This window comes from Micropterus salmoides, unplaced genomic scaffold, assembly GCF_014851395.1.
Source record: "Micropterus salmoides isolate LMB-PRFRI ecotype aquatic unplaced genomic scaffold, ASM1485139v1 Ms_hic_scaffold_1210, whole genome shotgun sequence".
In the NCBI taxonomy this organism is placed as follows: domain Eukaryota; kingdom Metazoa; phylum Chordata; class Actinopteri; order Centrarchiformes; family Centrarchidae; genus Micropterus; species Micropterus salmoides.
Genome location: NW_024040276.1, coordinates 5,229 through 21,688, shown reverse-complemented (window position 1 = coordinate 21,688; position 16,460 = coordinate 5,229). Strand labels below are relative to the sequence as shown.

The window sequence follows — 16,460 nt, the reverse complement described above, 5'->3', positions numbered from 1 at the left end:
ATTCACACGGCTCACTTGCTATACCAGTGCTTACCCCTTCAGAAGCAGTTGGAGGTTTTAAGAAAAAGAATACATTGTTATATACCGTTACAATCCCTGCTTCAAATTTACCATGATATAATTTTAGGCCATACTGCCCAGCCCTAGGTGCACCTAAATAAAACATTAGTTAGTCTGGAGACCTGTAAGGGGTATTTGAACCTTTATATTGCATTACATTCATTTGGCGATGTTTTTGTCCAAGGTGATTTACAATAATTGCATTTGAACTCAATAGGAACCTGCTAGATGTCATCAAAGACAAAAACACACAGATTGGCAGTAGACATGAGTGAATTTACTATATTCCATCAAGGTCAACCAAAGGGAGGTATATTTTGCAGGAGTAGTAAAGCATTTGAACTTCAACACATTGGCAGCTGCAGCATCAAGGTGAAATAGGTAAAACACTCTTTTCACCCTGTCATATCCCTGAGCAATACAAAATGAAGTAAAGACATCTTCTCACTGCCAATATATTTACCATTTTTCTAGACGATTATTTCATATTTCACCATTTTAATTCTATTTCATTCTCCACCTTATTTTAGTGTCTACTCAAATTGAATCTGCTCCCTTTCCCTTTAGTTCTATTCTCCCCACACTCACACAGGTATGCACCTCTGCTGCAAACCAAACACATCAGATTGCCTCTTTCTCTCCTGTATAAGTCTGCTGCGTTGACTTTCTCCATCAGTAGTAGGATGCGTTATATTAAGTCCCCGAAAAAACACATAATTCGTCTTCTGGATTTTTTTCACCCGCTATTCTGTTCACAGCAGCTGGTGCCTTGCTTGTGTGGGAGGCATGTTAACGACAAAGCCTATCAGAACTAGACTAATGTGGTAGCTAGCGAATAACATATGCCCTGGGGTGTTCACTGTCGCTTTACCTGGTCTGTGCTTGTAAAATATATCTACCGTGTTCGCAACTTGTAATGTAATAGATAGCAACTCTGTGTTTCTCTGCAAAATGCTAAAATCGCTAAATATACCTGGGCGGCCATTAATATACCTGGGTGGTCCGCCCAAGTAAAAGTACTTTTCCTTTTACATACAACTCGTATTGGGTATGGAATATTATCTTGCTCCATATAGCATGTGATTGCATTTAGAGGTGCAGACTGCATTGCTGGGGATTTCAAAGTTAACACATCTGAAAATAGTAGTTCTCAAATACTAGATCAACCATTACATTCAGTAAGGTCTTGATTTTTGCTGGCCAAGGTCAAATGCAGCAAAGGCAAAAACAGAGGGAGGCAGTGTGAGGGAGATCTGGGAATAGAAATGGGGGGAAAGAGAGAGGGGAAAAGGGGTTAGCAAGGGATATCAACAACTGTGACAGCTGTGTGGATATGGAGCTGAGCCATAAGAGGGAGGTTCCAGGGCAGGAATGCAGAACAGATCAGCCAGACAGTGGCTTGCGTTTAGATCCGATATGGCAGGCAGGGTAGAGGCAACATGCAACAGCTGTCCAATATCAAACTTCTGCCTTGATGCCCCATTCCTCGTTGAAAAGCACAACTGGTTTCTGGGAAACTTCTCATTACCTCTATATCTGCACATGCTTTTTTCTGGCTGTTGTCTGTCACTTGCTTGGACTAGAAATGACACTTGTCAGCCTCAGGCACAGGTCATATCATAGTGTTGCAATCTTGATCTGACTGACAATTCAAGCACAGAGTCACAGTTTTACTGTCATCTTAAAAAACTAAAGCTACCAGGCTAGAAGAAGAAAGCTTAAATAAAATGTTTCATGTAAAGCTACATGAGCGCACACCATCACTGAGGAAAGGTATCCTAGATCCATTCATTTTCCACTGCACAGAAGACATCCATATGTCCAGAGCTAAAAAAACAAGGGCTCTTACCTGCTACAGAGTTTGGCCTCGGCATCATGAGGGAAGATGATGTTGGTGGTGGGTATGGAATGGGTCCCTCAGGTGAGTGACTTGGAGGCTGTAGTGCCCCTGCTGATGTGTTCGACTGTAGCTGCTGGCCTGTCCTGGATGGGGTGTCGGCTGGTGTTGCTGTGGCACTGTTGGAGTCTTCTTCGGCCACAGGAGAGCAGGTATCAGCCCGCACACTCTGTGCCAGGCCATGGCGCCCGCTGCCTCTCAGGCTGCCATCCTTACTCCACTCCAGGCTGGAGCCACTACGGTCATCATTCTCCGAAGAACTAGTGATGGTGGCTAAGAGGAGATGAAAACAGAGAGGGAATTAGAGAAAGTGAGGGAGGTAAGATGAGGGAAGAGAAGAAATGTGACAAAATGTTCTTTTTGTGCCATGAACATGTATCTGTCTTTTCCTCTAGTGAGATACTGAGCTGCAAAGGAACTTTGAATAACTCCCTGTCTTACCCTTATCAACACTATTCACCACCTGATTTTACATTTACAGAGACAGTCTGCTTGTACTAATGAAAACTGGAAATACGTGATGGCGTTGATTTGTAGAATTCATTTCTTGAGCCCAGAAAATTTTTGTTCTTTTCAAGGATCATCAGTTGAAGCTTCAAATATCAAACAGTGTAAACTGGATGCTGTACTATGAAGCAAAAATTCACACTTAAACATGTAAAAAAACTGCAGAGTGAAGAATTAGTGCTGAAAACTGCCTTTGATATTTTTAAGTTCAGACAGGTGTTTTGCTAACACCACAACAAATCCTTTAATCCTACCTCAGGCCAACTCAGCCATCTAATATGATCCTAAAAGATGAGTGGAGGGCCAAAGCCACACAATGACAGGCAGCTGGATAGAGAAACATCAGTACAGTCAGAGGACTGGAACTGACACAGGCCAGCTGTCTGTGTTTGCATCACACACTTCTAATTTGGATTTCATAATGCTGCAGCACGTTGCATCATCAGTAACATTAATATAACACATCCTGGGCCTTGTGTCTCCTGTGCTGTTTACCTGGGCAAACATGAAATAATTCAGTGACACTAGCCATGTCCAGCTCTGCTCTGGCTCAGCAGTCATCACGGTGTAGAAGAGGTTGCAGTTATTGCTTTCTTGGTTGAACTATAGCCCACGGCAAAGAATGCATTATTATTTATTCAAACCTATGGTGAGCTTGTCCTTTTCCCTTACGAAAAACTGGTTATGGTTATTGTTAAAGGGCTGATACAAGTCCTTCTCCGGGCACCTTGTGCAGAAACCCCTCTGGGAGCTGTTTTGTAAATGTTAAGACATTGCAAAGTCTCCCCAATTCCAAAGCCAAATTAATGTGCTTTTCAAATCAGAGTCAAACTTCAAAAGAGCAGGGAACATTAATCACAGCCTGGAATCTGACTTGTGGACACAACAAAGCTTTGTTCTTTTCCATGCCTGCACAGTCTTATCAAGGCGGGTGGGTGGGATGTTGTAGTGGAGCAATATCACATCGTGTCATTCTCAAACAAAATTGATTTTGATTTGACACAAGCAAAGTAGCATTACAATGAGATAGACACATGCAACGTAACTGTATGTCTCATCCTGGGTGGCAGCATGCCAATGCCTCATGCTGGAAGATACTATATCAAAGCTTCCATAAATTATTTAGCAGCTAGCTATGATATTGCTCTGGGGGAACAGAATGACTGACTTGTGGGAATCAATTATGTCCACTCTGCAGTATCGGACATCCAAATTGTTGTGTTATATCTGGCTTTGGCACGCACTGCTTTCCTTCTGCAGAGCAATCATGTCAATCAGTTACCTAAATAGGCATATTATATGTGATATCATAGTTAGTTCATGCAAGGATAAGGAAAATGTTAAACCTTATTCCCAGCCGCTAAATCTTCCCACAAAATCTATCAGTGCCTTCAGAAATGATTTAAGGTCAACCGAGGATAGCTGCAGGATCATACAGTTACAATCTGCAATTGAATCCTCACTACAAATATTCAAAAGCCATTTTCTGAATGAATTTATAACATTTGCATAGTCACTGAAAGCTTGGCGAGAAGAAATAGCAGACGGATTAATATGTCATATAGACTACGTCATATTCCTGTCAGCTTGTGTAAATCCCCAGATGTCTTACAGAGCTATTGCTAGAGATACAATACAGCGCCAAACTGTGGCAACTGTCACCTCAATGCTCTCTCATACCGGAACTGCTCTATTTAAACCCAATAACTGACGCATGTTGATGAATGAAGTTGAATATAACCAGACAGAAATGGTATTCAGTCCCACAGAAAAAGTGTTAACAAAATGATGAATGAGTGACACCACGCGGGTGAGACTTTTTGCTCTAAATCACAAAGTGCACATGAGGTTACAATTCTCAGATTGCATATTAGAAATAGAGGAGCTTCATGGAAAATAAGTTATGATTATACAGTAAATGTGTGCTGAGGAATCTGCGGTGATGGTCATATTGTGAAGGATAAATGCCAAGACACAAAAAAAATATTACTGAGAGGTCAGCAAAGCTTTTGTTATAACCTATGTTTTTATCAAACCCAGCAGCTGATTGACCCACTGGTAAGCTGGCATTTTATGTCGCTGGTCTGAGGTGGTGTCCTCATGCTACTACTCAAGCTATTGATTCACTGTGCCCAGTTTCCCAAAGGATCTGCAGCAGGCTCATTAGCAGCATTCCTAGTGTGGTTACCGACTATTGGGTCTACGGGTTGTTTTTAAACTGCAGTGAAGTTTATTTGAAGCTGGTTATTTGACAGACACTCTATAGCATGCTTTATATCTTTTTATTGTTTTAGTTTTGCATCATCCTGTAAAATTTAAGAAAATTGCCTCAAATACAAAACAGTAAAACATTTTCACTATTACCCCCACCATGTGCTAAATTATGTTTACATTCAGTGTTACTCGCAAAAACATTGTGTGCTTGAGACCTCACAAAGGTGTGGGATTTATTTTCTTCCTCATGAAACATTTACAAAGCTGATTTTTATTCTTTATAAATATATTCTTTATATGTGTTTGCGTGATAGTCTGTTTCTGTGCTTTTTTGGCTGATTGTTACATTAACCATTACTGCAGTCAATAGCATAAAACCTTTAAGTTTAGTGCTAACTTTAACTTTAGTAATTTATATTTACTCATTTGGCAGACGCTCTTATCCAAAGTGACTTACATTTGAGGAACAACATACAAGCATCAACAGAGCATCAAATACAGATCTACAACTGACAATACATACTATTAAGAGCAGCAATAAATACTAGTAAGAGCTCACAGTACATATCACATCAATGGGGTAGATACCTAGGGAAGGAAGTAAGAGTTAACAAAAAGTGCAATCAAAACAAAAAAGTGCAATCAATACAAGATAATTGTAGGGGATAGAAGAAGAAGAGCACAGGAAGTGCATGTTAGAGGTTAGGAGTTAGAGGTGTTATAAGAGGAATTGTTCTCGGAAGAGATGAGTTTTCAAGAGCTTCTTGAAGTTAGAGAGGGACGCCCCTGCTCTGATGGTGTGTGGTAGCTCGTTCCACCATCGTGGTGTCACAGATGAGAATAGCTGGGACTGGGATTGCTTTGTGTGAAGGGATGGCAGAGCCAGGCGGTGTTCGCTGGAGGAGCGTAGCGGGCGAGAAGGAACGTAAGTTTGTATTATGGAGTTTAGGTAGATGGGTGCAGACCCAGTAGTCACTCTGTATGCAAGCATTAGTGACTTGAATTTGATTCTGGAGGCCACGGGGAGCCAGTGGAGGTCACTGAGTAATGGAGTGACATGAGTCCTTTTGGGCTGATCAAAAACCAGACGCGCTGCTGCGTTCTGAACCAAGAATGTGTATTGCACTGACCATGTGTTAATATAATAGGCTGTATAAAACACGGACATAGTGTCCATGACATCAACCATAGTTTTCTGAAGATCAGTTGTGAAGTTCGATATGGGTGGCTCCTGGCGGCTCCAGCCATTAATCCAAAAATGGACAATGTAATTTAAATGGGTAATTTATACAAAAATTCACCCGCCACCCAGTTGTCATGCATCATATATGTTGCTATTTGGGTATGATGAAGGAGCTGGTTATTTCTCACCTATTATGCCACTGTCCTTGCTCTCAAGTGTGGAGCTGGGGCTTGTGATGGTCCCACAGGGGCTGGAGCGGCTAAGAGGGGGGCGGCTGGTGGTGCTGTTGAGTGTGGAACATGGGCTGTCAGTGCTGGGAGACGCCGTGCTGCTGGTCAGCGTAGAGCAGGGGCTGATACCCTGGCTGGTCACAGAGCACTGAGGAGAAGGGAGTAAGAGAAAAGGGTTAAGGTACAGCAAGAATGTGCTCTCCTAATCAAGTATGTCAATGAAGTATGGCGTCAACTCAATATAAACTGTAAGCTGGCAACATGTTCAAATTTTTTCGGCATGAGCAGCAATAAATAGAACATAAAAAATATTTCCAACCTTATTTGGAAGGAGAATTGAGAAAACTGTAAAGAACAATTTGATCCAAGTTCGCAGCCTATTTGACCTGGATCATGTGGAAGCAATGCAAAAATAAAATTATCTCAACAAATAAAGAAGCCCTTCACATGTGAGCATGACACAGAAGCCGAAGGGCATGCACGCTGTAAATAGAGCAAGGCTTTAAAATTACACACTCCAATGTCTGCAGGAACCAAAATAAGCCTGAAGACAATTTCACAAGGGAAGAAGTCTCCACTTTGTTGTGACACAATAGATACCTTTCTCGCGCCATCAAGCTCGTCTGACAGCCATACAGCAGCTGAATCTTTGTCTGAATTAACTGACAACCGTAGAAATCCAAATGAAAGCTGGTTTGTCCTGTTTCCTCATCTTCCTTCAACTGTATTCTGATTACACATAATATACTGTAGCTAAAGAAGGTTATTCTTGTCCCACTGTAAGAAGAACAGTTCCACGCCACAGAGATTGAGCCTGATTATCATTCATTAAGTTTTGAAACCAACTCTTGCCTCATTATGCGTTATTCACATAAAGTTCAATAAATTCATCAACCTTATTTTTCACCAAGGAGCAATTTCTTAAGCAGGCACTGTGCTATCTTTGCAGACAAAAGCAGACCAAAATGTCCATAATAAAGCTCCATGATGTTCGATAATCCAGTCTCTTTGGACCATATCAGAGGAAAGGGTGTACATTTTATCAATCACTATCTGTTTCCACATTCAGTACTCCAGTGATTTTTATTTGGTTGCCCGAGGAACTTTCATCCAGTTGGCTTCACGATCAGGACTGTGCATTGTCTCAAACAAACCTTTCCAATTAAAATCTTAGGAAACCATCACAAACCATTTCCAACTATTATGTTTAAACTCAAACATGGTTTGAGAACCATGAAAAACAACTGGTTTTTAAGCCTCTCTCACATTCTGCCAGTTGTTATTGCACTGAAATGACTGACGATAATTCTTTACTCTAACTGGAATAACAACAGTACTTACTATACATACATATTGTGATTGTAAGCGACTTTGACAAACAATAGATATCTTTGTCCTGCTTAAAACATTACTGCAGTATTTTAAAATGAGAACAAAATGTTTTTGCTGCAAAGAAAATCTATTCTTGTTCAACCCGAATGAACTCACAAAACAGTAAGAATCATCAATGCTTAGCCAATTTGAGATAGAAGCGGGACTAACCTCTTGTCCGAGGTGTACTGACTGTTTTAAGGTCTACATGTTTGTACAGTGGCATGCTGAAAGAATACAAACAGCAGAACAGGAGGGGTGCTGCATGGCTTAAGGCATCATTAACAACTTGTGGAATGCTACTGTTAAGTACAGAACATTTCCTATTTCCCACCTGTTTTTTATAAAAGCATGCCAGTAGTTTTTCCAGCCTAAGGCTGCAACCCAGAGCTTATGATACCTAACGAATCACAGTAAGAGCCAAACAGCTTCCTGACATTTAATAAAGCTAAGTTAAAGACATGTTGTAAAACAGCAGTATGGAGGAACAGAGAATTGTGGGCAGATGACAATAATGTGCTCCTCCCAAACTGACCTCTGAAAACACACAGCTACGCGCATACAAACAAACACAAAGTAAAAAAAAAACATTGAACTCCCATACTGCCCGTCATCTTTTTTGACATCTCAACTAAGGAGCATGATTCATAAATTAATTTTTAAGTCTCCTTCACATTCATAGAATTGCTGGTTCAGTGTCAAAACGCATCCAAGACACAAGAGGAATGAGGGAAGCGTAGCGCGCTGGGTTTTGCTCTGCTCTTCACACAGCCCCAGCTTAATTAGTAGAGCCAAACAAACTGAGGCTCAGACCTAACATAACTCTATTTCTGGACCCGGGCTCAGACACTCTTGTTACATACTCAAGAGCCCCTGGAATAGCACTCAAGTTACTGGGAGACTCACACACCACACTGGAGAGCTTTGAGTGAAATAAAACTACATAGAGACAATTTTAAATATGCAGTTACTTTCTTTAGAACATCTTTAAAATCTCAAACAAAACAGTTTAACAGTTACCGTTGTTTATTGTGCCAAAAACAAAATCCCTGAGATGCCTCCTAAATCCCCATCCAAAGATAATGAACAGGGGGAAAAAATTAATCAAGCTGCAACAAAAACAAAATCCATTCTTCTGTTACACTGTCTTAACCACCTCCTCCTCTCATCATTTCCCTCTCTCTATCTTTCTATCTGTGTGCTGCAGCAGCGGCAGCAGCTGCTGTTGGAGGAGGGAGGGAGTTGGAGGGGAGGGAGAAAATGAAATACCTTCTTTTCATTCTTGTCGTCCATAGGTATGCGTGCCGTACCCGGGATCCCTTCTCCTAATAAAAAGCCCAGCCTTGTCATCAGTTCCTGAGTGGCAGGGGAGGAGGAGCTTTGCTGTTTCTCTGCTTGCAGATCTAGAGGGGGAGAGAGAGAGAGAGAGAGAGAGAGAGAGAGAGAGAGAGAGAGAGAGAGAGAGAGAGAGAGAGAGAGAGAGAGAGAGAAAAATGCTCAACGATATTTCCTCTCTCCACTGGATGGCCCACACCGGGCCACTGCCTGCCCTGCCCTCCTCGGCTCTACTCTGAAATGCTATGCTGCACTCTCCAGCTGCTGCTGATGTGGTGCAGACCCGGAGAGGTAGAGGAAAGAAGAGCAAGGGAGGGAGAGAGGGAGGGAGAGGGAGAGTGGTGGGGGATATGGCTTGTGTGTGCAACGGTGTTCTAAGAGTCTGAATATATGTGAATGTCGAGCATTGTTAAGAAAGCAGAGACTGTGTGTGTGTGTGTGTGTGTGTGTGTGTGTGTGTGTGTGTGTGTGTGTGTGTGTGTGTGTGTGTGTGTCCTGCAACAGCCTCAAGTGCCAATTCCAGGGCTTTCTGGTTGTTTACAGCACTCACTCATAGAGCCTCTGCATATCAATGAGTGGACATGGGTTTTCTCCAACACAGCTTAAACAGTCTGCGGTCTTCATTCTAAAGGCTCAATACTTGTTTAGAGTGCAATTTTAAGGCAGAGGCCACTTGCTATATATATTACACCCTAAAAAACAATAACAACAAAAACACCGGAGACAAGTAAGACACTTTGTGCAACAACATGCATCTGTGCTAAAAACTCACAAAAACAGTCTTTTACCATCAATACATGTGGCATGTAACTCAAATGTGCATGTGGCTAATGAATTAAGGTATAGGCACAACATTCCCTGAGAGTGGACAGATAGTCTGGCCCACAGAGGGGGAGAGGGGGGTAGATGTCTAAGGTACAAAAGCTTATTATACAGCTCTCTGTCAGCACCTTTGCCTCTTTTTCCCTTCATTTTATCCTTTACCCTCTTTCTTCCACAGTTATTAATCTGATTAAATACAAACAAGTCCAATGGCACAGTGATGTGATCTCTCTCTCTCTCTCTCTCTCTCTCTCTCTCTCTCTCTCTCTCTCTCTCTCTCTCTCTCTCTCTCTCTCTCTCTCTCTCTCTCTCTCTCTCTCTCTCTCTCTCTCTCTCTCTCTCTCTCTCTCTCTCTCTCTCTCTCTCTCTCTCTCTCTCTCTCTCTCTCTCTCTCTCTCTCTCTCTCTCAAAATTTATAGTATACACCATGCCCTCCCCTGACAGAAATCTTCAAAAATACTACTCTACATCCCCCCATGACTCACCATATACAAAATAAGCTCTGTTTTTGCCCTCTAACATTTTGCTCTTTTAAAATTTGACTGCCTTTATGGTGCAAGGCGTTACTAAGACAGGAGCATACAAAAACTGATCTCCCATGTCTGTGTCTTATTTCAAATGCAATCACTAGTTGGCATTTGTAGTCCTGAAATCTGAATACAACATCTGACTGGATGTCATCATATGAAAAAGTCTCCACCCACCCTATCATACTTTTTAAAGTAAGTTTCCACATGATAACTCCAAATATGGGATGTGCCCACTTTACATATAACACGTTTTAATCATCCTCACTCTGTCTACACACTGTATTTATATATGTATGTAAAACAAAAATCACTGATATACTTAAATGCCCTTGTGGAAAACAATATAAATACAATGAGGATTGCTAAACATACGACTGCAACCTGGAAGTCCAGTGCAGACTGTTCATTTCAGTGAAATTTAGCATAACATATACACCTGCAGATACACTTTTAAATGTTGTCTTTTGTTGGCCGTTGCTCTTTAGGTGAAAAAATGTATGTGTTAACATTTTATTTAAAATAAATACACTTAATACTTTCAATATTGGATCATTATTTATTTATTTTTTTAAACCTTTTGGCCTAACTCATCACTACTGGATCCAGAGGGTTGCTCTGTTGGTCCACTGCCCCTCCATATTTTACTGTGAAACATTCCTTAACGTATGTTTGTGTTTTCAGTCAAATGTGCTGGTTAACCTGGTAATATACGGTGAATCTAATCAAGAAAATTTGCCAGTTTCTTCAATAATCAACCTCTACAATGATGTAGATTTTTGTGATTTTAAGTCTTAACCAACCAACTTCCACTCATGACTATTTAGTAGTTAAGTAATACACCACAGAGACCCCTTTGAATGTGGCCTTCATTTTGATCTCAACTACACACCTGTAAAGTTTTGTGACTGCTTGGATGTGATGCTACCGCGTTGACAAAATCTGTCCACAGACATATGAACACCTGGCGTGGGGCCCGCCCTTGACCTAGGGTTCTGGGGACTCGGGCTTGTGGCCTTTGCTCATTTCTGGGCGGGTGGTGTGTCCCTGGGCCTGGGGGCCCGTTGTCTCCTCTCCTCGCCTGGGCCCTCTTCGGTAGAAGTGAGGCTCCCGCTGCTTCCCCCTGCCAGCTCTCTCACGGTGGGGGCATTCGGGAGTCTCTGGGGCGCATGACCAGTGTTGTCGGGGTAGGTTTTGGTGCTCCTCCTTGGGGGTGCTTGACTGGGGGGGCTGGGCCCCTGTCCGGGGATGAGATCAGCCTCGGGGGCTGCTGTCACTGCCTGCACTGTAGGGAGGGATGCCTCTGGCTGGGCTGGGGGACCGTTGGCCTGGTTCTCCCGCGTTATCGCTCCCTGGCGGCAGGGAGCTTCCCGGCACGGCTTTCTGCTGTTCTTCCTTGGGGCGGGGTACAGCTTCCCCCTGGACATGCGGTCTGGGGTCCTTTGCGCTTTGGGGGGTCGCAGGGTGTCCTGGCTTCTGGGGGTGGGGGTCTCTGCGTGGGTTGATCCAATTGCGGTTTGGTGGGCTGCGGTGGGATTGTGGGGCGATTGTCGATGCATCTTGATGCATTATACTTTTTCCCTGGGCAGGGTCTCTGGATGGCTGCTGGGCGTTTAGTTTGTGCATTGGAGTCCGGGGGAGGCATCTCCTCGTTGGCTTGGAGGGACCTGTTTGCGTCCCTGTTTTGCTTCGTTGGCCTCGGATCCGTGCCTCCCCATTTCTGTGTCGGCCAGTTGTTGGACCCCTCTGGATACTGAGGTATATAGTTAGTTTTCGGGATGTGCAGTGTGGGTGCGGGGCAGGGCTGTGCTCCGGTTTGTTCTGGGTTTGTGCCTGGAGTTCTCGGCCCTTGATGGGTGGGTGGGTTGGTTGTTGGTGGCATGCAGCTGAGCTAGTTGATTTTGCCTCGTTGCTGGTTTGGCTGGTGTTGCATGGCGGCCGGGGGGGGGCGCTGGGCATGGGGGATGTCGGCTGGCGCCGGCGGCCTTAGTTTTTTCCGGCGGTTGGGGGGACGGCAGACTTTTATTGGCGGGTGCACGGTGACCTGTGCGGCGCGTTTGCTGCCGGGCTGGGACTTGCTGCTGGTGTTTCTCTCCGCTGGCTTTCACTGTCGTGTTGTTCCGTTTGCTCTCTCTCATTTGCCCAACCTCGCACGCGGGATTCGCGGGGGGCTGCTGGGCATGGGTGTCGCCGTGCTCGCGCAGTGTGCGCGTTGGGCTCGTCACTTGTGCATTGGTGTTGATGATTGCGTGGCATTTGGGCATTTTGGTTGTTTGCTGCGCGGCGGTGGGGTGCTGGATAGGGGGGGGAGCACTGGTCTATGTTTTGTGCACGCCGCGGTCGGTCCGGGCGCTGCTCTTCCGCGGGTTACGCTTTTTGCGTTCCGTCGGCATTACGTTGTCAACTGGCATTTGGGTCGGGGTCTTCTGCGTTTGCATCGCAGTGCATCTGGGAGTCTTTGTTTTTTATTTTTATTTTATTTATTTTTTTATTTGATTTATTCTTTTTCTTTCTCCCACCCCTATTGGCTACTGGGGTTCTTGCCTGCCTGTTACAGTCGTGGCGCTCCACTCTCACTAACAACTACATTCTTTAACAGGCTTATGCGCACACACGTACACACACACACACACACACATACAGACACATTTCCCACAGCTTTTCCCTGTTGTCCCCACCCTCCATCCCCCTTTCCCCCTTCTCTTACAGGTGTTGTCCTTTCTCTGTGCTGTCTGTTTGTGCCCCCCCCATCCCCGTGTCTGCCCCCCTGTCCGGCCCGGTGACAAATCAATACATAATTAAATAAATAATAAAACAGACAAAGGAGTATTTTAATACTCTCTTGTTAAAGTAAAATCTGTCTGGCACAATATGGTATCCAGGTCATTATACTCTATACCAGGCTGCTGGGCAGGACAGGTTTAAAAAAAAAGAAGAAAAAAAAAAAAAGAAAAGTAGCAGAATTTTTATCCGGACATCCAAAGCATGCCTAATCAAGCAGACTGCGCATGTGGTGAAACTTATTCACCATAATTTTAAAAAACCCAAAGGTTCTTGAAAAACTATGCTTGTCATGTCTAAAATGCACACAGCTGGTCTACTATAACTACCAGAACAATTTTGTATAGGAAGAAAAAACCATGCCATATCAAAGGCTTCTGTGCAAAACAGAATTAGCCATTATGGCTGGCACATGTTAGTCATGTGCCTACATCCTTCAGCCAAGAACAAAATGTGTTAGACAAGATACTTGTATTGTAAGTGATGGCAGACAAGCACATAAGTTGAGACTGAGCAGAATATTTATGTTAACCCTTCGACACATCTGCCCAACTGGGTAGTCTGGTTTCTGTTGTTAGTCTGTATTTTATGTTGGCACTGACTTTTAGTCAAGTTGCACCGCCTCCTAGAAAAGCACTTGGCTTTCGTTTTGAGAAACTGAAATATTGTACAGACCTGAAAGGGGAAACAGAAATAATCAAATAGGCCTAAAGGCTTCAAACTGAATAAATTGAAGCTTTTGTCTATGTAGTATCCATTGCTAGCCTAACACACATTGGCTGCTGTACTTGAAGGTTTGAGGTCCTGTGGATGCTGTTAATGTACACACATACACCACACAAACAATTATGTTATGATGTTCTAAATCACTTTTGTGTAACATCATAAAGTGAGTGGTATAACTGAGATTTACGTTAAGAATGAACATGAAGTTGTTAAATTCAACTGCGGACAGATATTATCTATGCTGACTGCCAGTTGTGGGTCAATAGTAATTTGAAGTAGACAACAACAAATTGCATGCTTCATCAATTTTTATTAGACGGGTACAGATAATGGGAATTGGTCCCAGGTCTTTAAAAGGGGCACCTTACACATCACATATTTATAGATAGCGTACATTAGCAGACAGTGACAGGTTGTTTTTCAATGCGAGAGTCTGTCAAAGGAATACCATGGCATGGCGTTTAGTTCTAAAAATGCAAACATTGTGAAGGCTAAACTAGAGTGATGAAGTAGAATAACATGTAGAATAACACTCTGAGAAACTGAAACATTATTTTATAGATTTTTATGCCCTCAACTTGATGTTGAGGAAAAATGTAGAAGTAGTATAGAAGAAATAGGTGCAACATAGTTGAAAGACTTAGATCAAAGCAAGAATGTTTTCCCATTAAAATAATAATGTCGTACGTGCTCTGGCTATAATTTAATACAATGTAGAAACAAATCCAATTTGTAGATTGTGGGCTTCTTCCCTTCTTTGCCGACAGGTACACTTCATCACTGGTTCCCCAAAAACCACATAAACTCAACCTGCCTCTGAAGACCAATCAGTAGCCCTGGATCTGTGCTGGGCCTGTGACAGACCTCTAGGCATCTGACATAAATACACCATGACAGACAGAAAGGCTGACATATGTGATGCACATGGCACTTACAACCAAAACTGAGGCTCATGGGCCACATCAATAACAATATCTCCAGCCAGTGGTATCTTTGCAAACCAGTACACTGTACCAACAACACAAAATAGATGCAATGCAACTGCACCCACTGCTAGACACGATACAGTTACTTTGCAAGGTAATTTTTCCCAGTGTTCTGTGGTCATGCATTTATGAATAAAAACAATGGACAAAGCTGTGTAGTGCGGGTTTATTAATTACAATACTTTGGCTTTAGTTTGACAACCACTTCTGAATGGATTTAAGAGTGTGTGACTCACTATTAATTCTGTTTATACGCATGACGCAACAGGACAATTGTTTTGTCCAGCTTAATGGTTAACCCTGGGACCAGTTTCTTCTTTGAATGTTATCATCACTGTCACTCCTTTCCATTTTACAGCAATGACAACTAAATAGTAAACATGACACACAGAAAAAAGTAGATCTAGTTCATGTGAAGTAAATACTGGTATCTTTAATTACTGTTTTACCTCCATTTTCATTCATTCGTTGTTGAAGTGTCTTGTTCCAGGGAACCTCAGCTGTGGTTCTGGAGGAGGGACACTCTTCTGCTTTACTGCCATATTACTCCAACCTGACTGTGGATCAAAATGGCTACCTTCCTGTCATAAGCTCTATTCTCTAACCTTTGTGCCACCACTGCTCCTACGTTGATCTGATCGCATCTAAAGCTTTATTAAGCAGCCATTGCCTGCAATGTGACATTGCCAATGTCAATGCTGCTAATATAAATGTTGTTATCTATTCTTACCACAGTAACTGATGACAACATTCTTTAGGTGTTGACAGCATTACTCTGTGAAATAAGATCCTGTTTAACAGTTGGGCTTTTATGGCAGTGCATTTAGCAGACTGTACTCGAGCAGACTGTACTCGATGTTACTTTGGTGTACGTCTCCCATTCAGTGGTGTTCTGGGCTCAAGGCCATATAAGTGTTGCAGTACTGTATGTCTCTTCTAATAAACAGAGAAAACCATTGTACACTATAAAAATTTTATAAGATGACACTAAACCTCTGGCATAAAATATATCAGACATCCATCCTATCCTAGTGTGGCAGCTGTTTCTGTGGGTTTGTTCTCTAGTTCCTCTGTCTGTTTCTTCACTCAGAGACACATAAACACAACAATGAAACCGGGTCAAGAACCACAATGGTTAGTCTAATTTCTAACTGATAACTTGATCAAACAAAGGGTAAAGGACCTTCTAGTCCAAACCAAATCAGAAAAAACTGTCAACATAGTCCAAAAACAGAGGTCAGTGCGGGTGGTCAGGGTTTATCAGTTTCTCAAGCTGTCACGCATTCCTGAAAAGGAAACCATGAAAGAGGGCTGCTATGGTTTAGTGATTCAAAATGCTATCAGCAGGGAGCACTTCTGACTGCAAGTGGTCTACCTGTCTGCCAAGATAACCTGACGGTGGACTGAATACAAGCCAGACCTGCTGGCCTCCCTCGCAGTGTTCAGAGATTAGGTCTGCCCTTGTTTCATGTTAATGCACATTGGCTCTTTCACCTGGGGCACAGCAGGTTACTCACATACATGCATCCACACAAATCTATACTGTAGATGTACTGTATCTATGGGTGTGTGTGTGCATTTCTCACTCAACACTCTCTCACTAGTGTAGGTCTATAACTAACAAGAAATTGTAGTACAGAAAAAGGCAAAAAATGTTTAAGATAATTAAGTACTGCCACAACAGTTTGTCCAATAGGGAGTTTAGTATATTTATGTCCCTTTGAGACATAAACACTGTTTGTCTCAAAGGGACACTTGCTCTGTTTGGGACTGTGAGCTGCACTTTATCAGAGCTGCTGAAGTTAACATTTGTGTGGATTT

The 16,460-nt window shown here is 42.8% G+C and overlaps 1 protein-coding gene across 1 annotated transcript; it reads right to left on the bottom strand.

The window, feature by feature from the left end:
• Nucleotides 1–1,823: 1,823 nt before the first annotated feature.
• Nucleotides 1,824–8,873, bottom strand: LOC119900066 (protein TANC1-like). Its single transcript, XM_038714842.1, has 3 exons — nucleotides 8,732–8,873; nucleotides 6,050–6,239; nucleotides 1,824–2,230 (listed from the first exon to the last, which is right to left on the bottom strand). Exons 1-3 carry the CDS (start codon nucleotides 8,810–8,812, stop codon nucleotides 1,839–1,841), a joined length of 663 nt encoding a protein of 220 aa, XP_038570770.1. The 5' UTR covers nucleotides 8,813–8,873; the 3' UTR covers nucleotides 1,824–1,838.
• Between the last annotated feature and the right edge of the window lie 7,587 nt (nucleotides 8,874–16,460).